Below are 27,989 nucleotides of genomic sequence, written 5' to 3' on the forward strand. Positions count from 1 at the left end.
AACTTTGAAGGAATTTTGGGATTTTCATGATTTGTGTTTGCATGTTGAAAATGAGCTGTTTTTATTAATATTTGATGAGAATGAGAACTTTTGGTTGGATTGCATGTGGATTTGCTGTTAAGTTTTGCAGGATTTGGAAAATTTTCGAACTTGGGGAGAGTTGCTGCTGAGTTCGCGCTGGGCACTGTTCTTCGTGCCGGGCGCGTGACCACCAGTGGACTCTATTTAGGCAAGCCCGCCGGGCGCAAAGCTGTGTGCGCCGGGCGAGCTTGCAAATGGGAGTCTCTGGTTGGCTCGCGCCGGGCGTGACTTGGGCTGCGCCGGGCGCGATATCAATGGTGACATGTCTTGGGTACTCTGGTGCCGCGCTAAGCGCGCGTTTGGACTCGCTGGACGCGGAGGCTCCTTGGGAGTCTCTGCCAAGAGAGCGTTGGGCGCAATGCGAATTGTGCCGGGCGCGAGACCTTGGTAGGTCTCTACCTTCCCCACGCTGGGCGCGGGTTAGGCCACGCTGAGCGCACGAGACTCCTTAGAGTCTCTGCCTGGTAGGCGCTGGGCGCAATTGGAATTGCGCCAGGCGCGTGAGAGCCTTGGACTCTCAGGTTGAGTCTCGTCGGGCACGAGTACTCTTACGCTGTGCGCGCTGGCCCCTGGTGCTCTCGGGTTGAGCCGCGCTAGGCGCGACCTCGAGTGCGCTGGGCGCGCAAGGAGATATTGACATATATGTTGTTGGATGTTGAATTGCGCTGAGATTGTTAATCAATGTTGTTGTATGCTGAACTAAGTTGTATTTGATGTATACGCCTTGCTGACTAGGTGATAAAGCTGAGATAATAATGTTTAGCTGTATTAGAGGTATATAGTTGAGCTGGAATCGATGAATTAAAATGTTAAATTATAGTATAGTGGAACTATAGAATGTTGGGCTAAGTCAGGAGAAATAAGTGTGTTGAATTGTTGTGCTGTGCTGAGTTGGGTGAGATTATAGCCGCTAAGTCGGTGCTGATATTAGCTACATATGTGGTGCTGTTATAGTCGCTAAGTCGGTGTTGTTGTTGCTGCTTTGCGGTGCCGTTATAGCCACTTAAGTGGTGCTATTATTGCTGCCAAGTAGTGCTGATATTGCCGCATTGCGGTGCTGATACTGTTGAGTGGTATAAGCTGTAGCTGTTGTTTATCATATCGCCATATATTTATATGTTGATTTTTAATTACACTAGCTTACCCTTTGTTGTTTCCATGATGTTTTGACTGCAATGATCATACTATGTATGGGAGCAGAGCAGGGATAGGTGGATGTCTAGTGGTGAGTCTTTAGCGGACCGGTGGAGCTGATCTCTTTTGTGATTATTTTGTTGTTGAGCTACTTGGGATAGTAGCTTTTGATTGTAATTTTTGTACACTTTAACTCTGTTCAACTGGATCATGTATATGTATATTCTAGACTCTATATGTATACAATTATTCTTTTCTGTGCGGTGTTTCTAGTGTGTTGTGCCGTGTGTAGTGACCAGACAGGTCGTTACATGTCCTCACATCCATTAAAATATGCTACCAAAGAATAAAACTCGAGCAATTTACGAGTACAATTTTTTTTTTTCAATTTTTTAAAAGTACTGTTTTTAATTGTTAACCTTCATTTAAATAAGATACAAATAATATGTGTTTCTTATATACGATTATTTTAATGCTCCAAATAAATTTTTATAGTAATATTTTTATTTTATTATTAGTATGAAATATTTATCGATAATTAATATCTATTAGATAATTTGATCAATTATCTTTAATAAAATTTATTCTCTTGATATTTATTTATTTTATTTATGTGACTTAAATGTGAGACTTTATTTAAGCAGTTTTAAAATTTTCAATATATATTATGTGTTTTTTATTTTCATAATTTAAATAATATTAATCATATTATTACCCAATACAATATAGATACCCAGTCATCAAAATTTTCAAAACATTGCATATATTAAAAAAATGTTTTTAAAAATACCCAATTATGCAAATGTGTAATTTTATTCTTTCGAAAAAAAATTATTACAAATTTATTCTTCTAATTTTTAAAATTAAGTAATATTGGTCTAATATTAACATATCATTCAAAATAAATTAAAAATAGTGATGAGTGATACTTCTTTCAATTAGTGGCACTACTTTAAAAAAAGATTTCATATTTAAATATTATAAATAAATAAAAATTTGATTAAGAGATGAAATTCCAACAAATATGTTTACATAGATATTAGTCACTATAAAACACATAAATGATTATAGAAATTTTAGGTAAAATTTTATATCAATAACAAAAAAATATAAACGAACAGTTTGAAAAACATAAGTAAAAAGTGAAAAATAGTGTAGACGAAAAATACAATGTAAACATTGTAATTGTTTTAGAAGAAAAAAAATAATTAACCACCTTTTTTGAGCATTTACTTCACGCCAGTTTTATCTTTAAAGGTTTATCATATGTGAAATAAGCCTTTTAAAAAAATATTTGTGTGTTAAAAAATTATTTAATTTCAAAACTTTTTTTGTTGTTTATATTTTATAATATTGTTTTATATATGCTTTTTTATTATTTTTATTTGTCATAAATTATTTTCTAGTTTTGATAAAAAATTTTAATGATCACAATGATACTTAAATATTTTTGTCTTCAATTTTTTAATACATTTACGATTTTTTATAATCACTAAAAGGATAATGATGATTGATCTAACAATTTTTAACATGTTAATTTTATATTTGGTAGTTGTGAAGTGTCATCATATATTTACCATTTTGAAGCATAGTTTTTTTTATTTTAATTTTGTACTTAACTCCTTCAATTTCATACAACACCATCCAATTTTTTAACCCCATTGAAGTTTCCCTAACACATAACAAGCTCTAATTTCACCATATTCTTGCATCCTTGGTTCAAAATTGTAAATATAATATCAAAAACATCACTTGTAAAACCCTTTAACACCTCTCATTAACTTTAAGATTATGTCATCCTAAAGTGTTGTTAGATGCAAGGATTTTATCAACATCCATGAATGATCAATCATAACATAGATCAAACTGTCGAATTAAAAAAAATTAAGTGCTATCATATGATTTTGTATCTTTTAAGTTCATGAGTCAAAGATAAATGGACTCGAACCGCTGACATCTATTACAGGGTAAATCATCACTTTTCAGACCCCAATTGATTATACTATAAAGACTAATGATAAATAATAGCTTCTCCTAAACACAACTTACAACTGATTAATGATAAACAATAACTTCTCCTAAACATAACTTACAAGTTTCATCATATTTTGCTATCTAAAAAGCAACTATTCTCAAAATATCAATCAATTAAGTTGGAATCTTTTAAATTTTGTAAATTTCTAACACCATAACCTTAGTCCCCAAACAATATAAAATTAATGGGTGGACATAAGTATAAATCATTCGAACTAAACAATTGAATTGAATTAAAATTATAAATCTAATTAGTTAGGTTTACATATCTATTTTGATAATAGGAATGACCTACAACCGAAACATTCAAAGGTAAGTGTGTTTAGCTTATTGGAAAAACTTGTCATCAACCTTAAGAGCATTCACCTTTTAATTTTTTTATTGGTGCCTTTTTTGGGGTAGTTACCTTGTTGTATACTAAACTTAGAATGTATATCTAAGTTTCGGGTAACTACTATATAAATTAACTACTATAAACCTTATGGTGTTAACGTCCAACCAAGACACTTTTTTGCCTATAAGTGGTCAATCTGGATAAATCGACTTAAAGGTGCTCAATTTGAAGTGTTCAACTTGAAAGTGATTAATCTAAGGAAATCAGTTCAAAAGTAGTGGACTTGAAAGTGATCGTTGAAGTGGTCAACATAGGAAGACCATCTCCATAATAAGATATAGGTTGGTCTTGAACGTATGGGTTAGCATCAAGCCGAGCTAGAGGTTGCCTTGAACCATCAAGTCGAACTTAGGTTACTCTTGAGCCGTTAAAGGCCAAAATATGAAAATTTAATTTTTAGACTAAATCTAATTGATTAATCTATTTAAATAAGTGTCTTATTATATATTTTTTTATTTTTTATTAGTAGGTTTAATTTGGATCGTTAAATTTGGACTTATAGTAGAAGATAAATTCATTTAGTTGTACAAGTATTTATCTTTCACGCATGTCACTTTTTTTCATCTCATTTTACTCTTTGAACATGTATAAAAATTCCCAATTTTAATTTAATAATTAATATATTTTATATTTGTAAATTTTTAGTAACATATTTTATAACATTGACAAGTAAATCTATAATATTAAATATTTTATCAGTTAGAGTTAATGACATGACAATATATTTTATAATTTATCTAATGTAATTTGTTTTCTTTTTATCATTTTATTAATTAGAGTTAATGACATGACAATATATTTTATAAAGTGTCTAATATAATATAATAATAAATTTAATAAATCAATCTAAATTAATTAAAATATAATTTGTTTAATTAATTTAAATAAAAAATAAAAAAATAAAATCAATCTAAACAGATTAAAATTAATTGAATTTGATGAAAATATATCTCAAATTCAATTCAATATATATATCAATCCTTATAAAATGATGTTGTTATACTCTTTTGCTATTATTCTTAATACATGATACTTTTTTTATATATATAATTAAGAGATATAATTTCTTATTTATTTAGTCAATTTTAAAAATAATAATTTTTTATTCATATGAATTATAATGTTAGGAATAAAATTTGAACTTATTACTATTATATATATATATATTCTTAATTATTTATCATTAGGCTAACATTTTTTTTCAAGATAAAGAAAATGATTTCTTAATATTTAATACACAAACTTTTATTAATATTATCAGAAAAATATTAAAAAAAACAAAGATGATATAATAAGTTGTCATTAATTTTGTTCGTAAAAGAATAAAGAACATTTTCAAAAATTACAGTAACCACTTATTATAATATATTTATTTGTAATATATGTAACTTAATTTTTTTTTAAAATATTATTAATTTTAAATTATATATTTAATATATATATATATTACATATATTATTTTGTGATATTAATTATTTATATTTTTAATTTTTAATTTAATATATGATTAATATATTAAAAAAAATTATATATTAAATTAAAAATTAATATAAGATATTTCTTTATATAAAATAAAAATAATTTTAAATAAAAAAATTTAAAATGAAAATAAGATATAAATTTATTAAAATTTATAAATATAAAACATATTCAACATAAATATTTTAAAAAAAAATCAATAGAAATCGAGTGAACTTTTGACCCACCGAAGGAACGAGACTGACGGAAAATTGCATCCGAAAGAGGGGAACGACTTGACATCAGATGGTTAAATCGGAAAGAGGGGAAGGAAAGACGAACTGAGGGAGCGAGAATGACGGAAAATTGCATCCGAAGCGTCGTAGAAGCCATTCACTCCTCGCGTTACCAAGCCGTTCTCCATCTCGCCGGCGGAGCTTCTCAGGTTCTCTCTTTCTCTCTGTATTTTGATTGCACTGTGTTGTGTTGTGTTGTGTTGAATGAATCAATAGTTATTGAACGTTATCAGGTGGTAGGTTTATTGCTATCTGTTCCTGGTGCTTCAAATACTGTGCTCGAAGTTGTGGTTCCTTACTCTAAGATGTCTCTCATACAATTACTCGGAAAGATTCCGTCCCAGTTTTGTAGCCAACAGACAGCTGAAGATATGGCTTCATTGGCTTATAATCGCGCTCTTAAGCTCTCCAAACCAGGTTCACTACTTTTTTTTTTTTTTTTTGAGTAAATTTATGTGCTGTGTGAAACATGGATGATTGGTTGGTTTGCTTCAAAACATTTGTGCAAAATGCAACAGTACGAGCTGATTTGGTCTGCCTTTACCTTTTGATTAGGATCCCCAGTTATTGGTGTGGGTTTCACTGGTTCTTTGGCTAGCAGTCGTTCAAAACTTGGGGAACATAGGTATTGTCTACTTTTGCCTTATCTACAAAAATGGTAGGTGAAACCTCACTGTATTCAGTTTCAGCCTGCCCATTTTCTGTTATACTTAACTTCTGAAAAGGTTACCATTGGCCTGGACATTGCCTTACTGCATTGATATATATTAGTTTCCACCTCTCAGGCTTACTGCCATCAGCTTTGGGGATTCAGTTTTGTTTTAACATGTTGTGCCCCTGGTCCTTTATAGAGTTATTTTCCTATTTGTGGCAAGAAATTAACTTTTGCAAGCTAGTATTGTGCGATTAACCGAGCACCACCTTTTGAAACTACCACATGGATTGCAATAGGTGAATTCTACTTCTGATGAGAACAGGGGTGGGTTAAATAACATGCTTGGGTTTGTAGACACTGAGAAGTTGGGTGGGAATTTAAGAAAATAGAGTAAAGCTGCTGGATTGGGACCTTTTGAACAGCAATTAAAATTGATAAAAAACTTATCATCTACATGGGCTTATTATTATCGCAGATATAATGTATTTTCACTGTCCTCTTGCTATTGCCCATGGCTTCATGTGAGGGTATAACTTTTGTGAAGTTGTATTAGTAGAAGGCAATTCTTGGCATAACTGTACGATTGCATGACTCTCTGGATCTTGTTAATTTTCACATTTTCTTTGAAGAGGCTATTTCCGGATTGCACAACTGTGCTCCCCCTCCTCTCCTGAATGTGATTTTGGGAGAAGACTAATCCCTGAACTTCTTTTCTTTTACTTTTATGTTCATTTGCAGATTTTATATGTCAACAAGGACAGCTGACCAACTTTGGATATCAAGAGTGACCTTGACTAAGGTACTCTTATTTGTTCCAATGTTTTACTCCTAACTTGTTGCTAATCATGTGATAAGAGTATATATATTCTATATTATTTATGTGATTTATATTTATTTATTCTACAAACTTAAATTTTAGGGGCATCGCACTCGAGAAGAAGAGGATAGAGTTTCTAGTCTTCTTTTGATCAAGGTGTGTGGCAGGTGTGAAAAAAGTTGTGAATATTTTTGTTCTGCTATTTATTTGCACTCAAGAGTTATCTTTATTTATTAATATTACTATTAAAGATTATGTATAAGAACACAGGAGATCTTGTTAAATGAGAATAAAATTGGATAGATGATTAAACTTGTGAGAGTAGTGGTTCAAGGTTCAGTGATCTAATTGTAATTTTTTTTGGTTCTATGGACATGGTCCATACAATATTTCAAAGCTAACAATAAACTAATAGTTAAATAATATTATTTTAATCTTTAATACTATATTTTAAGAAATATTAAACAAAAAATGACATAATATTCATAATATTAAAAATTAAACTTCACTTATAAATGTTATCACTCAACATATATTCAAAATTAAACATGAAATTAAATCAAATATGTTATAACATTCAAAACTAATAATAAACAATAATATCTATTAGCAAATACAATTAGAAACTAAATAAATATAATAAATATGATTATCTATCATCATAATATTACGTTAGAATTATATCAATAATCTAATATTGGGTTTGTTTCAATTAACAAAAGATCCTAAGCAAACCAATTTAAATTGGTTTTGGATGATTTACCTGATTTTGGACTGGTTTCATCCACAATACCCACACCCACACCTTTCTTTCCTCTAACTTCCCCTATGTACCAAAGCTTAAAACCTGTAGCATTTATCTCCCAGTCTTTTCTCCAACCCATTTAGTTTCTTGTAGGCACATAATGTTAGTTCTCCTCCGAATCATGGTATCCACCACTTCCATATACTTGCCTGTAAAAGTACTAATATTCCAAGTGGCAAATCTGATCGAGCATTTCTGAAGTAGCTTCTGCTTTTACCTACATCCATCTACAAAAAATGTAAGGACCCTTGTTCACTTCACGGTACATCTGGCACCAATGTTGCGATTCTAGCTCATTTGATGCTATACTTGAGTGATACAGCACACTAGTTCCGGGTTAACAACTTAGCATTAGCAGAAAGCTGTCATGAATGATCTATGTTAGATATATTTGCAAGTTTTATGTTGGCTGCCAAGGACCTAACACAACCCTCCTCCTTAACCGGGACCTGGGACTGACTATGAACACATAGGTGGAGTTACTGTTTGGAAGCTAAACTTAGGGGGTGTATTGGTTTAGGATTTCGTAGGATTTTAAAAGACTTTTTTTGAGTAAAAAAGTCCATTGGTATTCAATCAGGATTTTATGTCACTTAAAAACAATCCAGTGGTATTCAATCTGGATTTTTAGGATTTTTTAAAGAGTCCATTAAAATCCACTGGTATTCATTTGAGATTTTTTACAACTTAAAAATAATCCATTGGTATTCAAAAATTTAAGGATTTTAAAGGATTGTTGTGTGAGAGGGATTTTGAAAGACTTTCTAGTGTTATCTATAAATACCAGATTCATAAAACAATCCCATCCAAACCCATCGGATTTTGAAGGATTGTTTGAAATGATTTTTCAAGTGTTTTAAGAATTTTCAAGTGAGTTTTTCATCTTTTTTTTCTATGCTCATGTCTTCTCCATTTTTTCTCTACTAATAATACTACACTATTGTTCATTGCTCATATATAATACTATTCTCATACCATTCTCCTATTTTGTGAAACTCTAATATGTAAATGATAGTGTCATTGACTTGTTTTATTTTTCTGTTCGTTCTCTTTAATTGACTTACTTTATTTTATTCTATGTAGTTGAATTTGTTTCTTTATATAACACAAAAAAATACTTGAAATTTTAACTTTTAAGTGGTAATTTTTTTTTATGACACACGTTAAGAAAAGAAAAAGGTGAAAGATGAAATTGATATCATAATCTCATATATATAAATAAAAGATAAATTTGTTAGGGTTTTTGTGAGTAGAATGAGATAAAAATGGATCTTAGGGGGAAGAACCCTCTTAGCATAAAAATTGCGAATTCTCTCTTTCCCTTGAATTTGTTACTCTTATCCCTCCTCCTTTTATGACTCAACAATTATTTTATTTTTTTTACTATGAATTTTTCTTTTTTATTTTTATATTATGAAATTAAGATTTTTTATATTTTAAAAAAAGAAAATTAACATAAGACATTGCAATATCTAATTTTTTAGGGTTTAGGATTTATGCCTTCATTAACTTATTTTTTAAAAAAGAAAATATTGTTAAAATATTTGTTAGAATAATTTATATTTATAAATATCGTTAAAAATTATCATATATATATATATATATATTCTCTATATCTAAATACTTCTGTTTATATAAAAAAATTATATATCTAAATATTTTTTCAGTATCGAATATACTAATTTTTTTATATAAAAAATTATCTTATGTTTCTATATTTTCGTTTTTACATTTTTTTTATAATAACTGAGGTATTTGATCCATTTGGATAGCAAAAATATATTCGATCTTGTATGATGGTGTGCTTCTAAAAATAATAATATAATTTTATTGATTTTGTCTATTATCCGTAATTATTTATATAACTATTTTTTAACATATATTGTTTTAGTAATTCAAATGGGAGATTCACAAGGAAATAATAAAGAAAAATGAAAAGAGAAAGAAAACTATGAAGCTTGGATTAAGGATGATTCCGATGAATTGTTACAATTGATAGTGGATGCTATAAAAAGAGGATAGAATATTATAGAGAATTATTATTATTATTTATCTAGACATTATTTTTTTTATTTATTATTTTTATCTTTAACTCTTTTTAAATTTGAATGTATAATTTTTTTTAAATCTTATCAAATGTCAAAACTCCACAACATCCCACAGAATCCATTAAAATCCTAATTTAAAAGTCTTGCAGAATCCATTAAAATCCTGATTTTAAGTCTTGTAGAATCTTGCAAAATCTTAAAAGTAATGAAAATCCTGCAAAGTCTTTTAAAATCCGCAGGATTTTTTTTAACTAAAAAAGTCCTTTAAAATCCTAATCCAATACACCCCCCTTAGTTTATTCTTTACCGCATATTTGTTTTAAAATCTTAATTTGATTTGGCTTTCTTTTTGCTCCCTTTTCTGTTCTGGTTCTAGGCAATTGCAAATGCATGCAAAGTTTCAGCAACATCTGTTTCTGTGTTGAGTGAATCAGATGTATCCGATGAATGTGAAACACAATTCAATGAAGATCAACAATTAGAACAACTTATAAATGGTCAAATATGCTTTAAAATTTACCCATTTGCAAATGGTATGGCTAAAACTCTGAGCAGGAGCAATATTAATTATTGATACAGTTACATTTACATTCTACTTATTTATAACTTTTAATCTTTTGGTTGCAGAGACACCATCCGAAAGGAAAATAATAATGCCTGGTTCTTTCAATCCATTACACGATGGGCATATCAAGCTTATGGAAGTTGCTATTCGGTAGATAAATCTGTGTTTTTTGTTAAAAAAAACTCAATTTAAAAAAAAAAGAAGGTTAATCTAATGGATTTTCACTGGTCATAAAATATGAATTACTTGTTTCTTATTTTTTTTTCTGGTTATATTTTAATATGCTTGTTATAGATATGTGCCTTTCATGAAGCTACTCTTTTAATTTGCTTTTAGAAGTTAATATAAAATATTCAATTATATTGATATTTGTTGTAATCTTAATGTTATTTATTACAAGTAGCTACCACTACAGTAAAAAGATATTTTAACTAGGACATTTAGATGTTGATATTGTGTCAACACTATAATGAAATATCGTAACTGATTGGGCGAGTGTAAAATTTACATTATATTATAGAAAGTAATATTTTTCTTCAGTATCAATCTATTTTGAGATTCTGATAATCTAATTAGGATCGGATATTTGTACGCATGATGATTTATTTAAACTTCATTTCTTTTGTTCACAATTTTATTTTAATATTTCTCTTATTAAGAATGCATCTATGCAGCATTTGTGGTGATGGGTATCCTTGCTTTGAAATATCTGCAATCAATGCAGACAAACCTCCGTTATCAGTGTCTCAGATCAAAGATCGCATTAAGCAATTTGAAAAAGTTGGTGAGATTCTTTTTTGATTATTCCAGGTTCTATATTAAAAGTGCATAGGTCTTAAACTTATAAATGCACAAGTTTCTTAAGTATCATTTCATGTACCAATTTATGAAGGGGACTCTGCTTCCATTTTTATATCCAACAATGGGTTCTTACCTTTCTATTTGCGCAGTGAATACTGAACGGGATTCATGTCTTGTTTTTAGTTAAAAAATTTAGGATAAGCTCATATAACAATATGATACTTGGAGTTTAATACTTTTTCTCAGTGCTTAGTTTGTCATTGTTTAATGCGCCCCCTAAACTAGTAAATGATTTCTCCAATGGCAGGAAAGGCAGTAATTATATCCAATCAGCCTTATTTTTATAAGAAGGCTGAACTTTTTCCAGGCAGTGCTTTTGTAATTGGTGCTGACACAGCAGTGAGGCTTATTAATGTATGAAATTACTTGCTGCTTGGATTAATTTTACATGATTTTCACCATGTCATGTCTTGCACTTCTTTAATACTTGATTGTTTCATTAGTAGTGTTTGGCATGCTTTCTGAGGATGTAACCTCAGTTTTGTAAAGCAGCTCAATCCCTGGTTTCTGCTGAATAGTTTCACTGCCCCTCGATTTATTTTATATTTTACTTTGGAGAATGCTTTTGCTGTCGTGGAAAAGCACGTTTTATTCATTAGAATGTTATTTCAGAAAACATATTGCTTATGCCATTTTCTTATAGGTGAAGGGGGTAGATCAATCTGACTGTCTAACGTTTCCCTATTCCATTGTATATCAATCTGCAGTTCTGTGGTTTATGTCATGACATTCGTGAAGTGGACTGATTTTTTTCAAACAATTGTGTATTTTTGTTTAAAAATGTTTCCCAATATGTGTAGTTTGTCTGGCACTCTGAAACTGTTTTTATTCCTTAAAGATAATGAGTTAGATTAATGGAGATAAGGAACATTTCCGTTAGATTGACTGATTTTGAATAGGGACCTACGTACCATATTGACTACTTTAACTATTATATTATGGTATATATTTTGGTTTCGGGGGATACTCATAGAAAAAGAAACTTAGTAGTGTTGTGATTTGAAATAGTATAACTTCAGCAGTGAACATAAATATGTTTATATAAAATCCAAAGGATTAAAAAAGAAAAGGAAACATGTGGGTCGTTTTAGTTTGAGAAAATGTTTTATTTATTTATTTTAGTTTCTATTATCAAATATGTGTAAGAAAATAGGTTGAATACATTGCTAAGTCTTTGAACTTTTTGAAAGTTTTTTATTAGGTCTCTGAACTAAAAAAATTATAGTTAGGTCCTTGCTCTTCTACAATTTATTTAAATGTCCTTGAAATTAGTTTATGACGGCTTGCAGCCATCAGAAAAATAGTGTTAGTTTTAGGGACCCAATTGCAAACGATGTAGAAGATCAAGGACTCCATTACATATATTTTTTAGTTTAGGAGCCTAATTAAATATTTTAAAAAAGTTTAGAAACCTACTGATATATATCAAACTTTTTGTGAAAACTTTTTATATATCGAAGTTTAGTAAAAACAACTTTTTATTGTCTTCCCATGCAAACTTTTATAATCGAGAAACATAATAAAACAAGGTAACATTTTTGTAAATAAAAGTGAATAAAAAATGACTATATTTTCTCAAATCAAACTGGCCAATAGGAAGAAACAAGAAATGTCTCATTCTCTGTTTCCTGTCTCTGCTGCTTTATTGTGGATGTCAAGCCAAAAGTCTGAAGGGTGTACGAGTTGACCTGTTCAGTTCCAAAATTCCCACTTTTTATTTTCTTTGTAGCAAGAATAAGTGTACTTTCCTTGTTGCTTCAATGAATTTTATTAATTAATATCTTCATACACTTGCGTGTTACTTTTGCAGCCTAAATACTATGATGGTGACTACAACAAGATGCTGAAGATTCTTGTTGGTTGTAAAGAAACAGGATGCACTTTCCTTGTGGGTGGTCGGAATGTAGATGGTGCTTTCAAGGTATTAATGCATTAGAAAATAGTAACTCTAAATTTGATATTTTTACGTTAGTATTAGTGAGGCCATTGTGTGGTTTGCAGGTTCTAGACGATATCGATGTTCCAGAAGAACTGAAAGACATGTTCATCTCCATTCCAGCCGAACAGTTCCGCATGGATATATCTTCCACTGAAATAAGAAAAAGAAGTGGGATGTAAATAATTTTATTGACTAATCAAGGATGAAATCACCAACACAAAAGAGAGGGAGCAGGAATGTTATTTGAACTATCATTGTCATACTATTTTGTTATAGAATAAACAGAAGTACTTTTCAGGGCGAAGACACGACACTTGATTCATAATACATGAAGTCCCGTATGTGTAAAACATGTACTGAATATTCATGCATGAGACACAACACTCCTAATCCGAAAGGGAGATATGTCTGTATAGTGTCCATGCTTAGTTTTTTGTAGCTGTAAAAGACAATAATGTCTCTGTGCACCGTAGATGACTTTGATTTGTGTTAGTGTGTATTGTGAAAGAGTGAAGGATATGATGTAGATACGATGGTTTTAGTTAGTGGAGTTTGAGAAGAATGTTCGTATCTTAAATCTTTACCCTGCAAGAAGAGTAGACATGTCAAATGCACTCAAACTTGTGGGTACTTGTCTGAATCTGTTTTGACTTTGACGGGTTTCTTTACTTTGATCGGATTCGTTTTATTTAGTGCCAAAATTAGGAATGGGGTAGGAATGTTGATATTTTTAAATGTGCTTGTGTCTATTTTGATTCCCTTCACCCTCTTCCTCTTCATGATTATTGGGTTTCCTAAAGGAGCTTATTCTGTAAGTATCAAGACTCGATCCTTAATGCTCCTCCTTCGGTGAAGAATCCAACCCAAGCAACAATGAACAGCAGAAAACCAAAAATAAGAGGAAAACAACCTCATGTTTGGAGCCTCCAATCTTGCTGAACCTTCATCCCTTTGCTTGAGTTACCATCTCATTCCCAGCCACTGTTGCAATTTTCAATTATTATGAAATTTTCAATGTGTGCAATAGAAGGTTAAGTGTACTAAATTATAGTGTCCATCCCCATAGGCTTGTAAGTCTTACTTATATAGCTCGAGGCAAGACGGTCTCTCTAGTGTGATGGTGTGAGGATTGAGCTAAATCCCTTGATTTGTTGTAGTTTTTGTGTCAACAATCCATGGTTTATGCCAACTAGTCCTCATACACAAAAGAAAAAAAGTACATTTCTTGCACCCCGAGTCTTTTAGGATTCCCCATCCACAATACAATACAGAAATATACCTCACCCTCCTTGCAATTTAAAGAAAGATATTGTTGAAGTCAATCTTTGTGATAGGGATTACAACTTGAAAGCACACACTCATTTCTCAACACTTGAATGCAATAGATATTAGAGTCCTTGATCACTGATTCTCATTATATTCATTGCAATTATATTTATATGGTGTAAGGTAAGATTCGTCAAAGCTCTAAATCAACTCAAACAAATTTAGAAAGAAAAAAAGAAGAAGAAGAAGCTATTTTCGTTGCTACACAATTTTGCAATTAATTACTACCTTATGATAGATTAAAGTGATTTTTTTTGCTTCTTGTATTTAACTAAACTACTGCATAATTGATTAAAGTGTTTTTTTTATAACACCGATGTTTGATTTAAGCGTAATATAAGTGACTAAATCATTTGGTAACCGATTGAAACAAAGTAGGCGTCAAAATCTACTTTCTCAATAGATTAAGGTGTTCATGTATTAAATTATGATGTTTTAACTTTTTGAAAAAACGCATCATTTGTAATCTCTTATAACAATACTAGCTTGAGATTTTTTAATGTATTGAAGTCTTGATACTCAATTTAAACTTTTTTAAAAATTAGATTTTTTGTATTGAGAAAAGAACAACCCAATATTTATAACACATACTCAAGATTAAATGAATATGTAATCAAACCCTCGAGGTCTTCTTTATACCTTGCCTTCCATAACAGTGATTATTCTAACTCGGAAAAAAAAACTTTTGAAATAACTAACCTAACATATTAATTATTGAGTTTAATGATTATTCATTATAGTGCAAGAAATTTTAGGTTAATAATTATTGTAAAAATCATAAATTTATCATATACAACAATTTGTGATTACTTAACGATATGTAAACTATTATCTCTTAAACATATATTATTTTCATAACAATATTTCATGAGAGACAACGTGGAGAAAAAATATAAATATTTCTCTTGGTGAAAATTTAAATTGTAATTTGTCTATTTGTTAGAAGTTGGACCAATTTTAATTTGAAACTCGTCTCCTTTTTCGTAGATCCAAAGCTCACTTTCCGTTTGTCGTTCCTCTAATTTGAAAATAATATACATATTTTGTTTTAAATGATATAATTTCTCTTTGGTGGTTTGTTTTATTATTTTTATTAAATGTAGTAGTATATTATTTGTGAGTAAGCAATAATAAAAAAAGACAAGAAGTGATTTGATTTCACGCATTTACTTGGTTGGGTGGTACAATGATTTCATAGCATCCTATCCTGGAGAGAAAAAAACAGAAGAGAAGCATGTGGCAATATAATATAATATAATATAATATAATATAATATAGATACTCTCCTTAACCACCGCAGCCTCCGCCACAGGCTGAACCACAGCCACCACCGCAGACAGAACCGCCGTTGCGGCAGTTGTTGTCTTCAGAGGCTCTCTTGGAGTCTTTGGGCACTCCATCTGCACAGAAGAGGACGATGAATGCAACAAGAGAAAGGCTCACACATAACGCTAAAACAATTGCAAGCTTTTCACCACTTCCTTCCACTTCATATCTCGTGAATGCCACCATCTCTTTCACTGCCAAATGTGAATGCAAGGTTATGGCTATGGAACAAAGATAAAGAGACATGGTGGAACAGTGTCCTTTCAGGGCCACCAAAAGGTGACGTGGAACAGTGTCTGCTACATACCAAAACACTACAACACGTGAATGCTTCTAAAATTCTACATTAATAAAATTTAAAAAATTGAGGGCAGTGATTTATAATTTATTGACCTTCTTCTAGGGCAGTGAATTATAAACTATAAACTATACGCACAAAAATTAAAGAACTTAATCCTATATATAATCTTATCCTTAATGATAGTATATATATGTGAAACCGACAGAATTTGCTCCTTCTTTGCGGTTGCGGCTATAATTTATATTTTATGATTAACTAATTTGGATATCGTTTATCAGATTTTTTTATTGGTAGAAATTACAACGATGGAAAGATAGTTTGAACCTAAGGCACACTATTCTCAACTCTACTACTAAGCGCAAGTGATTTTTGCTAATCAGATTTGAGACTCCTGCAAGTTTTGGTTTAAAAATTTAAAATAAAAAGTTTTTTTTTTTAATATTAAAAAGTTACATTATATATCATGAAAGTTGCAGTCGTACATACTAACAATAGTTAGTATAAGTAATAACAATTTATATAAAATAAATTATATTAGAAAATTAAGGAATATCTTCTTTATATGTACTTATAATTTTCAACAGAAATCAATCATTAGTGACCGACTAAGAGTGGACAAATTTTTTTAACTAAATTACACTATAAAAAATTAAATTATTTGTAAAACAAAATTAAACAAAACTACAAAAATTGAACTACTTTTTTAAAAAGGTAAAATTTAAATGTGTCTAAAATTGTCTATTGATGGGTTAGTCCAATAACCCAGTGGTTTAAACTTTGAAAAAAAGTTATTCGAAAAAAGTAGTGTAAATTTGATCAGATCTAGAAGGCCAATTAGATTATGTTGTGTCATTAATTTTTAAGCTTGAAACTTATCGAGTCTATTTCACACTATATTTTTTATATTTTTTTTTGAGAAATTTAAATAAAATAAAGTTGATGAATTTGTCTTAAATTGATCAAAACAGTTCAATTCAAATTATCATAATATTTCAATGCAATTTGAATTATAATTCAATTCAAATTTTTATATTATAAATCAATTCAATGAAAAAAAATTAGTTAAACTTAATTTGTTTAAACTAATGTATTCAGATGAACTTTTTTTTATTTAAATTTTGGTGCAATTTGTGTAAGTTCAGTTCATTTTGCTTCTCCTATTCTCACAGTAAACATTTTATATTAATATCATAATTTTTTTTTAAAAAAAATTAGTGGTACACTTTCTAATAATTTTTTTTATTTCTTAAATAGTGTCCCCGCCCTGAAAACCTTGGTCAGCATGTTCCAATTAATTTTTCGGTTGGGTCATTTTCTTTAATTTCTGTATTAAGATTTTGAAATTAGTATTAAGAAATTTGCTATAATTTTAATTTCTGAAACTAGAGTTATTAGTATCAATAGTTGAAATGCATATAAGCATTTTAGCTTAGTTGTTAAACTCTACATTTTAATAAAAAAAATGTCCTCTTACCTAATTTTCTTATATTTGATTCAGTCTAGTCACTTCTTTTCCGATACTCATGTTTCAGTTAAACAATTTCCACTTCTTATTTTTTTTTTCAATTCTTTATAATTTAGTTAGTTTTGATTTTTGTTTAAAAATATCTTTTAAATTAAATGGTTTTAATAATGGTTTAATAAATCAACACTTAATTCTAACCATAATTTTCTCACCCATAAATATGATTTGTATTATTTATAGACCAATAAATACTTACATAAAGAATGAGTAGGTCTTATTATATACTCTCTTTGTCCCTAAATATAAGATTTCTTAAATATTTATACTATTTCATTTTGTTTATTTTTTTAAAAATATTTTATTTTAATTATCATTTTACAATATTAATGAAAATATAAAAGAGTACAAATATAGAGGTGTCAACTTGAGAAGAAAACCAATGAATCAACTTGATTCATCATAGGTTTAAGCTAATAAGTCTGGTTGAAAAAATTCAAATTATGATAATTTTAACCCAAGATCAAATCACATAACTCACGAGTCAAACCTATTCAAACTAAATTGACCTATCTAACTTGTTTAAAATTTAGAATTTGTTTAAATATAAATTTAGAAATACTTTTGAAATATTTTTTTTTATTTTCAATAAGGAAACTCTAAAAAATGAATAATATTTTATTTTGTATTTTTAATTTGAATGATGTCATTAGACCACTTGTCTATGTTACTTAAATGGTAATATTATATGTTTAAATGGTATCATTTTGATCATCTTATTTGAATTGTATTATTATATTTTATTTTTTTTATTTAAATCACTGAACAACTTGATACATAAATATTACAATAAATATTATTTATTTATATTTAGATCATTAATTGACTTGTTGGAAAATTATAAATTTTAAAAAAAGATATTAATAATTTTTTTTTAATTTAATGAATCAACTCACTTAACCCATCAAACTTAAAGTCTATTAATTTTGTTAAGATTTATTTACTCATCAAAAAGGAAGATGAGTTGAGCAAACCCATTTAAAATCACCATGTGCAGTTCCATATCTGACCCTTAAAATTAAAAAATTTAATTTCAAAATGTTAATTTATTTTATAGTAAAATAAAATCAGTGGATGAGATTGATGCAGTTTTCAGAGGATGAAAAATCACTATTGAAAAAGTGTTTGGTGATGCAACGTGTTCCAATTATGGTGGAGTTGGCTTGCTATGTTTGGGAAACCATCTTTTCATGGATAGTCATGCCTACCAACCAATCAATGCATGTATCCTATCGTTTACAACTTCGGCTGAGGATAATACCCTCATTTGTGCCATAATAATACAAAATATAAACTGTAGAAAAATATTTTAATTTTCTTAAAATTAGAAGGGAAAAAAAGATATTTGCACTACCTGGTGAATTATTTTGGCCAAACTTTGCGCATCAATGCATTAGTTAGCCTATCTAACTGGCACCCAAACTTAAATGAGTTTTTTTTTTTTTATAAATTTTTTTATATAGAAATATTTGTACATTTTTTTTTCATTACAAAAGAGTATTTTCAGACAATCTTCCTAGAAAGTTTAGAAATATTGGTATTTGAATTAGTTTTTGATTTTTTTTCAAATGAGTTTGTTAAACATTGCTATTTGCGTAGGTACATAAATTGGTCCATTTAACTGCAATGCAAATTGAGTATATCCGCAAACTGAAACCACTGTTTAAAACAAATAAATTTTTTTATTAGATTAATTTATAATCAAATTTTAATCACTTCACGATAACTTTTCCTTAAAAATATCATGCATTATGTTAAATATTTTATTTCCAATGTTAGGTTATACTATGTATTTTCCCTTAAAAAAAGTTATACTATGTATTTATAAAAATCATTATGCATACTAATATTGTTAGTATAAATAAAAATATTATTATACAAATATATTTGAATTAAATGCATTTTTTACGAATAAGGATTCTCCATTACATGTGTCGAAACTTTCCAGTTGTGCTGTCTTGTGGAACATTATTCAAATATTCTTAAAGTTTGAATATCATGATTGAGATTAAAAGAAAAGAAAAAAAAATTAAGCATGCTGCAGTAAGATATTGTAACTACTACTAACTATCAGTAGACTCGTGGCAGCTAATTACCTAGTTTAAGGATAGTTAGCCACGGTAGGTCATAGCCTCATAGGCTATCTTTGTTGCACTTTTCGTTTATTTTTAACTGTGTTATTCAGAGAAATAAAAAATAAAAAATCAATCTCTATATATTAAAAAATAAATTTTTATCTTACTTGAAAGTATTTTTAGAAATTTTATTTTCAATAAAAAGGAGTTTATAATTTTTTTTAACTTCTTTTTTAATTTGATTTTTATTTAGCATAATTATTTATGAATTAAATTTTAATATTTAAAAATAAATTATCAATCAATAAAAATAATATTGTCCAAAAATATAAACTAGTTATAAAAAATTTAAAATATAATTTGTATGCTTAAAAATATCTATTTATATAAATTTTAATTATGTATAATAAATATTTAACATGTGTATTACATAGGCTAAAATACTAATTATATATTATTTTTGAAGTATAAGATAACTGTAATTATTTTTTCAATATATCTTCATTTTCCACTTACAATTTTTATTTATTTATTTACACATTGGCTTAAATATGTTTTTAATCCCTCAAATTTAGGGTAAATTTATTTTTGGTCTCTCAAATTTAAAATTATTATTTTTAGTCCTTGTAATTTCAAAAAATCTTATTTTAGTCCTTATATTCAAATTTTGTTAAAAAATTTATCAAACATTATTGCATAAAATTTACCTATTGGTGTCCCTATTAGTGAAAATATCACATTAAATCTGGTTGATATTGCATAACTATCTTAATTAGTCACTTTCAAATATGTTATTGACCTAAGGGACTAAAATAAGATTTTTGAAAATTACAGGCACTAAAAATAAAAGTTTTAAATTTGAATGACCAAAAACAAATTTGTCTTAAATTTGAGGGACTAAAAACATATTTAAGCCTAACTATTTTATGAAGAGTGAAAAGAATTATTGTATTTCCTATTTTATGTATAAAACCTTAAAGATATTAAAAAGAACAAAAATATAACAAAAAAATTAGACATAGAAATAAATAATGTTTATGTTTTCAGCACAATTGAAAATATAACTAATATTTTAAATTATATTAAAATATTATTTCCTCCCTTCTTTTTTAAGTATCATTTAATGCTTTTATAAACAAACTAAAATGCAATAATTTTCTTGTTTTTCATAAAATAGTTTTTAAAATTTCTATTATATCATTTTTTTAAATTTCTATTCCACAATAAATACATAATTAATGTAAAAGTGTGAATTAATTAAAAGTTAGATAAAAAATAAAGATATAATTAACAAAAGAATAATTAATGTTATTTAAAAACTTTAAAACTGACATAAATAAATACAATCTTTTGTAAAACCCAACAACTAAAAAGAGACAGAGACAATACGTAATTTCTCAATATATTCCTTATCTTTCGTGTTAATTAGACTCATTTCTACTATTTTAAAAAAGTATTTAATATTTCAATAACATTTATAATACTTCGTTTCTACTTTCCATACATCTGTAAAAAGCATGTAATATTGCTTCATTAAAATATAATAATCAGAATGAGATTATTTATTACTATTGCTAAAATGTGAAAGAAAATGGCACGTAAAGATGATATTAAAGTCTGTTTAGTTTCGTCTTGTTCGTAACTAACAAAAAAATTAATTGCATTAAAAGTGATCTAGAATCTGATACCCAATAATAGTTGCATTAAAAGTGAACCACAATCTGGCAAAGGAGACAAAATTTCCCTGCAATGTTAGGCGCTTTAAATTCTGAAATCACCACCACCTCGGAAAACATTTATGTGACCACAGCTTTCTGCACCCAATTGTGCGTGCAATTTTGCTAAAGAAAGAAAAACACCCCTCACTGCAATTTGCACATCACCAAAAAACAGCACCAAAATTCATACCAACAAGACATGTTACTTTCATACAGGGCATTCACAATCCTACCATTCATTCATTCCAAATCAAGAATCACGTTATCATACATCAAAATGGTCCGAACCAATAGGGAAGACAAAAAAACAATAAATACAAGTACAATACACCATGTAATAATTCATCCACTTTCAAAACAACCTATTGGTAGTTGCAACTTGCAACAACGTTGGGATATCAATAAATGAAGGCAAGTCAGCCACAAAATAAAAATAGATCAAGAAATCTAGCACAAGATATAGATATCCCAGTATAGTATATGTTTGCTACACATTTAAAAAAAAAAAACTTAATGACTAGGTAAGGAAGAAATTCTAGTAGGCATCTCTGAAGCATTGGCAAGGCCCTGCAACATTCTCAAAATCTCGCTTGTGTCGTCCAAGTAATACTTGGCCTTGCTAGGTTTCTGGCCAACGGTGCAAGGGAACACCTCAGCAACTGGAGATAGTGATGCCCTTGCATTCATTATCACCCCAAACATGTCCTCATCTGATCTGTCATCCCCAATGCATAGAACAAAATCGGGAGTCACTCCCTTTTGTTGCATTGTTAAGAGAAGACGTTCTGCTACAATACCCTTACTCACACCCTGCACAAAAAATAGAATTAACTTCTCTGATCTACACAAGTTCCTTAGAAGTAATCCAATACCAAAATAGTAAATATGCATTCAAATTATGGGACTAACATAGCATATAATAGGGTTATTGAAACATGGTTCAGGGACAGTTATGAGCACAACTATAATAAGGTCCAAATCCAAAGATCCTTTCTGTCTTAAGTGGCCACACAAGTCACAACTATAAGATGCATAAACTTCTTCAAATATGACTAATCTAAAGATAAATCAAAAGTGGAAAGATTTTTTTTTAACCGACCTGAGGCTTTACTTCCACAATGTTTGGACTGCTTTTAACAGAAACAGGCTCATTGGCAAGAACACTTTCCAAATGATCAAAAAGCTCCTTAGCTTGGCATGAACCAAAGTCTCGATCTGCATACTCATAATTCCAAACAAGAGCGCTTTCTTTGGCCTCTATGTTAGAACCATCGGTTGTTTCCGTATATAACTGCATAACTGGCTCGGCAATCTGTTTCCACTCAAAATCAGGCACCGGAACACAAGCTTCCCATTCTGCATTTTGATTTGCCCTGGACAAATAAAAGAGATAAACTTTAGTTAAAGTAAATAAGCAAGCTCTGCCAAGGAAAAGGATTTTCCTCGCCATTCTCTCATGCATAAAATGGAAGAGTGAATTTATTTTATTTTGATATAGAAAACCCAAATATGATCCCTCAGTTCCATCAAATTTGGGACAAAAAGAATCAAATTTTATCATTCTTAAAATTAATAAAATAAACAAGCAAAAGGATATACTACACCTCACAAACTCTCCCTGTTCCTAACACACAAGGAAAAAGGATATACCTCACAAAATAACCATGCTCTGCAGCAATTCCCATCCTTTCACAAGAAGAAAACCATTCAGTAAGAGTCTTTCTCTCCCTTCCACTTACAATGAAAACACAATTCTTGGTGTCCCTGCACAAGCTGTTCAAGAGGCTAACGGCTTCAGCATTAGGTGTTGTACTCATTGATCCAGGCTGCACCATAGTACCATCATAATCCAGAAGAATTGCTCGGTGCTTGGTCCTCTTATAAGCTGAAACAATATGTTCCACGGATAGCTTTCTAAAGTTTGGATCCAAAGCAATCACTCGAAAGCCTAAACCAAAACCAATTCCCCAGCATCTCCTCCTCAGATGCTCTCTGCATGCCCTTTCCAGATCCTGCAAGAAGCTACGTGCCCAATATGCAACATCATGCGTACTAACATACCTATAATGCTTCTCGTGCCGCATCTGCTTTTCAGCCTCCGGGACCATCAGCGCAGAATCCATAGCTTCAGCAACAGCATCAATGTTCCATGGATTTACTCGAATTGCCCCACTCAATGAAGGGGAGCAGCCAATAAACTCAGACACCACCAGCATGCTCCTCTTTTGAGCGAGAGGGTCTGTCCCTAAAATCTCATCTATCTTCTCATTTCCTTGTCTACAAATTACATATTCATAGGGTATAAGGTTCATCCCATCTCTCACTGCTGTAACAAGGCAACATTCTGCAATCACATAGTAAGCAATTCGCTCATAACTCTGAAGTGGTGTATCAATCAAGACTACAGGTGTGTATCCAGACCTTCCAAATGTATCATTTATCCTCTTCACCGTGGCATAAGTTTCACTTTGCACCTCCTGGACATCCTTTCCCCGGCCTCTTGCAGGGTTTGCAATTTGGACCAGAACAACTCTGCCCCTCTTATCAGGATGTTGTAAAAGCAATTGTTCCATGGCCAAAAGTTTTAAGCTGATTCCTTTGAATATATCCATGTCATCGACCCCAAGCAGCACAATTTGATCTCTGAATTGGTTTTTTAACTCTGCAACCTTGTTTTCTGTCTCAGGATGACTCATGACTGATTGGAGCTGACCTATATGAATACCAACAGGAAGAATCTTAATGCTTACAGTTCTACCATAGTACTCAAGACCAATATAGCCCCGCTTAGATTGGTAAGAAATCCCAAGCATTCTACTGCAGCAGGAAAGGAAATGCCTGGCATAATCAAAAGTATGAAACCCAATAAGGTCAGAATTCAGAAGAGCTCTAAGAAGTTCATCCCTAACAGGAAGGGTTCGGTATATCTCAGATGAAGGAAATGGACTATGGAGGAAGAATCCTAGCCTCACCCTGTTAAATCTCTTTCGCAAAAAAGTTGGGAGTACCATCAGATGGTAGTCATGAACCCACACAAAATCATCATCAGGGCTAATGACTTCCATCACTTTATCCGCAAATATCTTGTTCACTGAAACATAAGCTTGCCAAAGGGACCTATCGAATCGACCTCCAAGATCAGGTGACAGTGGAAGCATGTAGTGAAATAAAGGCCATAGATGTTGTTTGCAGAATCCATGATAGAATTTAGTAAAAAGCTCAGGAGGGAGGAACGTGGGGACGCATTTGAAAGTGTCAAGCAAGTACTGAGCAACATCATCTTGCTCACTTGGCTCAATCTCCTCTTTAAGACAACCAATATAGACAGTTTCCACATCATCCCCAAGACCATCTTTCAGCTGCAAAAGAAGCGAGTCTTCATCCCATGTGAACTCCCAAGTACCATTGTCTTTTCTGTGTGCCCTTAATGGAAGCTGGTTACCAACAATGATCATCCTCTCTTGAGAGACTGAGGATGGAGTATCAGAGCCAACACTGTTGCCGGTCTCATCATCTAGCTCTGACAATACTCCAGCAACAGTTGCCACTCGAGGGAGCCTTTTCTTCTCGCGACCAAAACTTGGGGAGCCACAGGAAGTAAGATCTAACAAGTTAGAATATGACCTCGAAACCATTTTGATGATAGCCAAATGAACCTTGGTTTGGTGTACAAGATGCAGAAGCAGGCTTATTCAATTTTCCACTTCATAGTCCCTCAAACAACCATAATCAGGATGCAATTTCAGAAATCTGAAAACAAATTAAATGTCATTTATACACCTAAACTAATAAGTCCAGCAGAATCAACATCACCTAACAAAAGTTTGATATGTTTTCTCTACACCTCAGGATTTCAAAAAATTCAGGTTCATCCTTATGAGAACAATTCAGCGAGGGATATAAACTAAAATCTAACCCTTGAACAGTGGAACTCCTTCAGCTAGGCTTACAGTAGTGGTATACTTTAGTGACAAATTATGTTCGAAGAATACCACGTTCAACAAAAGAGGCAACCACAACAACAATTTGAAAAAATCCTAGATAGAGAATATTTGAATCTATTAATAGAATTATTAACAATACCACCTACCAAACAATAAAAATCATCCAGAGACACTTAGAATTGGAGCAACGTTAAGGATGGCTGCGTGAAAACTTAAATCGATCCGAACATCAAGATATATAAAAATGTACTATAACGAAGAAGCTCAAAATAGGAGAAAGTAGCCCAAAAGATGAATGAACAGAAGAGAAAGAAAAGGAAGAAGATTTTCACAGCAGCAATGAAGAAAATTCTACCCTTGAAAACAATAAGCAAGAGAGAGGTGGTGTGAGTTGATGTATGAGACAGACACCCAAAGATTCTTGTTTTCTCAGTCACACCCTCTCTCACTCACTCACACACACACACTCACCTCAGTGAGTAATGGCATCAACTGGGAATCCCTTTTCTCTTACCTTTTTGCCTACAAAAACAGAAAATTCATAGTGATATTTTTCGCCTATTACACCCAACTAACGACAAATTGGATGTCTTTATACAAAGAACTTGATTCTCTCCCTCCCTCAAACACACGCACACACTCTCACTATGTCTCCATCTCAGTGATGTGTGATGACATGACTACCCCAACACAGTGAACTCCAACATCCTTAACCACGGTTAGTTTTCCTTAATGAGAGATTAACTCCACCTAACCCCCTCTCAAATGTGACGGTGGTGCCTCATTGCAATCACTAAATACTAATACACGCTTAATGCACAGCACAGCGCGTGTAATCACGCCACCATTTTTCCGGTTCCAGCATATATTCCCTTCTCATTCTCCTCTTTGCAAAAAGGCCTTGTCTGGTTTTTAAGGTCCAAAACTCCAAATATATTCTAACTAACTCATCAAATTAATTTAAAGCTAAGCAGTTTTTAGGTTCCTTAAATTGTCGTTTAGACATGGTTAATGACTGCTTCAACTAAATTAATTTTATTATTATTTTTGGTCATATTCACAGAGAGATAACTCGTTAATTCTGTTGTGAATAATGTTTCTTAGACAATATATATTGTGTTAAGTATTAAAATGTTACTATAATTTTGTACAAATTATTGACAAGCACGACCTTAGAATTTGCTTAGAGTATATTACACGCGCAATATTAGTGAACAAAATCGCAACATCTGCCCTTTAAAAAAGATTTTAGAGCTTTTTAATGAACAAAGTGATTCCTGTTTGTTCTTCCGGCTCACATTCACAACATATTTGGTTGAAAAATTATATTTTTAAAAACATTTTTCAGAGACAGTAGAAAAATGATTATATATATATATATATATATATATATATATATATATATATATATATATATATATATAAACAGGCTAATCCAAATATGCATTCAAATCTTAAACATTACCATGCAAATATTTGGAAGAGAATACAAGAGAGGGGAAAATTATGTATAAACATGATAATAGAAAATTACAACTATATAAATGACATATATGTTATTCATGTACTTAAGTAATGTGATGCAAACATATGCTGTATATCAATATATATTTTCGTCCACGTTTTCATAAATTACATAAAATAAATGTAATTTATGGTAAATATTAATTTAAACTTTTGTTAATATTTAACTTATAAATATTTTTTTTTACCACAAATATGAAATCTATTATGAATTTTGTTAAAGAAATAATATTTCAATTTGTGGGATACACGAAATAAATATTTATTTTATAACTAAAATTTATAATAAATAAAATTTTGAACACAAAAATAATATTTTAGATTTATAATAAAGAATTTATATTGTAATTTGTCTAATAAACTATTGGTATTTTTAAAAAATAAATTTAACTTAAAATTAAAATTTTTAAAATCTTAAAACACCCTTAAAAAAATTATAAAAATACTCTTATTATAAAATAACTTTTAAAAATATTGTTGTAAATAATAGTCATTCTAACTTATAAATAGAGAAGATATTACATTTAAAAGGTAAAATACTGTATTTAAAACATTTTTTTTTACATATACATATATTTTTTTGTTCTATCTACACCAACCCCCACCCATTCTTTGAGCTGGAGATTTTTCCCTGATTGATTCACAATCAGAGTTTTGGTTTTACAGAACACCAACAGCACGTGTTTCTTTTTTTCATCTTCTTTTGTTGGTTTATGGCGTCATTGAGCAATGAGCATTGCAAACCCATTTTAAATTTAAATTATGTATCCCTTCTCTTTTACTCTTTGTGTATTGAATGAGCCTTTTCTTTCTTTTCTTATTTGACTTCCTTTTCAGTCATGGAGTTTAGCCTCAAGCTATCGTCATTGCTCATTAATAATAATTGCGAAAGAGACATCTAGTTTAGCATTGTAAAATATTTTGTCCACTTGAATAATTAATAATCGAATGTGCATTCTTAGAACATAAATACATAACTCAATAGATTTTTTTTTTTTTATTCTTCTCTGGTTAATTTATTTTTTCCGAAATAGAAAAATATTAAATTGAACTTTTAAAGTTACATGCATTATTAATTAGTTTTATAAAAAAATGATCGAACAAATCCTTCAAATTTTGAAATTGTTATCATGTTAATATTTCTATTTTTTGTTCCGAATTAAGCC

The 27,989-nt window shown here is 30.2% G+C and overlaps 2 protein-coding genes across 6 annotated transcripts; one reads left to right on the forward strand and one right to left on the reverse strand.

Annotated features, from left to right (window-relative positions):
* The first annotated feature begins 5,316 nt into the window (after window positions 1-5,316).
* On the forward strand, window positions 5,317-13,664 carry LOC109817921 (Nucleotidylyl transferase superfamily protein). Of its 2 annotated transcripts, XM_020383278.3 has the most exons (11): window positions 5,319-5,546; window positions 5,631-5,814; window positions 5,953-6,022; window positions 6,791-6,851; window positions 6,972-7,025; window positions 10,099-10,255; window positions 10,350-10,437; window positions 10,962-11,071; window positions 11,396-11,502; window positions 12,959-13,069; window positions 13,150-13,664. In XM_020383278.3, the coding sequence occupies exons 1-11, from the start codon at window positions 5,457-5,459 to the stop codon at window positions 13,264-13,266; spliced, it is 1,149 nt and encodes a 382-aa protein (XP_020238867.1). In that variant the 5' UTR covers window positions 5,319-5,456; the 3' UTR covers window positions 13,267-13,664. The 2 variants fall into 2 exon arrangements, with proteins under 2 accessions (XP_082916399.1, XP_020238867.1); XM_083060273.1 differs by lacking the exons at window positions 12,959-13,069; window positions 13,150-13,664 and adding an exon at window positions 11,595-11,929 and having other exon boundaries at window positions 5,317-5,546.
* Window positions 13,665-21,561: 7,897 nt separating this feature from the next.
* Window positions 21,562-26,159, reverse strand: TPS5 (trehalose phosphatase/synthase 5). 4 transcript variants are annotated; one of them, XM_020378721.3, is made up of 4 exons: window positions 25,814-26,159; window positions 23,006-25,105; window positions 22,455-22,728; window positions 21,562-22,165 (listed from the first exon to the last, which is right to left on the reverse strand). In XM_020378721.3, the coding sequence occupies exons 2-4, from the start codon at window positions 24,988-24,990 to the stop codon at window positions 21,866-21,868; spliced, it is 2,559 nt and encodes an 852-aa protein (XP_020234310.1). In that variant the 5' UTR covers window positions 24,991-25,105; window positions 25,814-26,159; the 3' UTR covers window positions 21,562-21,865. The 4 variants fall into 4 exon arrangements, with proteins under 4 accessions (XP_020234310.1, XP_020234301.1, XP_020234287.1 ...); XM_020378712.3 differs by having other exon boundaries at window positions 25,771-26,159; XM_020378698.3 differs by having other exon boundaries at window positions 25,655-26,159.
* Between the last annotated feature and the right edge of the window lie 1,830 nt (window positions 26,160-27,989).

This window comes from Cajanus cajan, chromosome 7 (assembly GCF_000230855.2).
Source record: "Cajanus cajan strain Asha chromosome 7, NIPB_CcT2T_4, whole genome shotgun sequence".
NCBI classification, from domain to species: Eukaryota; Viridiplantae; Streptophyta; class Magnoliopsida; order Fabales; family Fabaceae; genus Cajanus; species Cajanus cajan.

Excerpts from the sequence above, each read along its gene's own strand:
- LOC109817921 (XM_020383278.3), top strand. The coding sequence starts at position 5,457 with ATGACGGAAAATTGCATCCGAAGCGTCGTAGAAGCCATTCACTCCTCG. Across the intron at positions 6,852-6,971 it reads CAAGAGTGACCTTGACTAAG|GGGCATCGCACTCGAGAAGA; the intron begins GTACTCTTATTT and ends CTTAAATTTTAG. Across the intron at positions 13,070-13,149 it reads ATGTAGATGGTGCTTTCAAG|GTTCTAGACGATATCGATGT; the intron begins GTATTAATGCAT and ends TGTGGTTTGCAG.
- TPS5 (XM_020378721.3), bottom strand. The coding sequence starts at position 24,990 with ATGGTTTCGAGGTCATATTCTAACTTGTTAGATCTTACTTCCTGTGGC. Across the intron at positions 22,729-23,005 it reads GAGCATGGTTATTTTGTGAG|GGCAAATCAAAATGCAGAAT; the intron begins GTATATCCTTTT and ends TTATTTGTCCAG. Across the intron at positions 22,166-22,454 it reads TTGTGGAAGTAAAGCCTCAG|GGTGTGAGTAAGGGTATTGT; the intron begins GTCGGTTAAAAA and ends TTTTTTGTGCAG.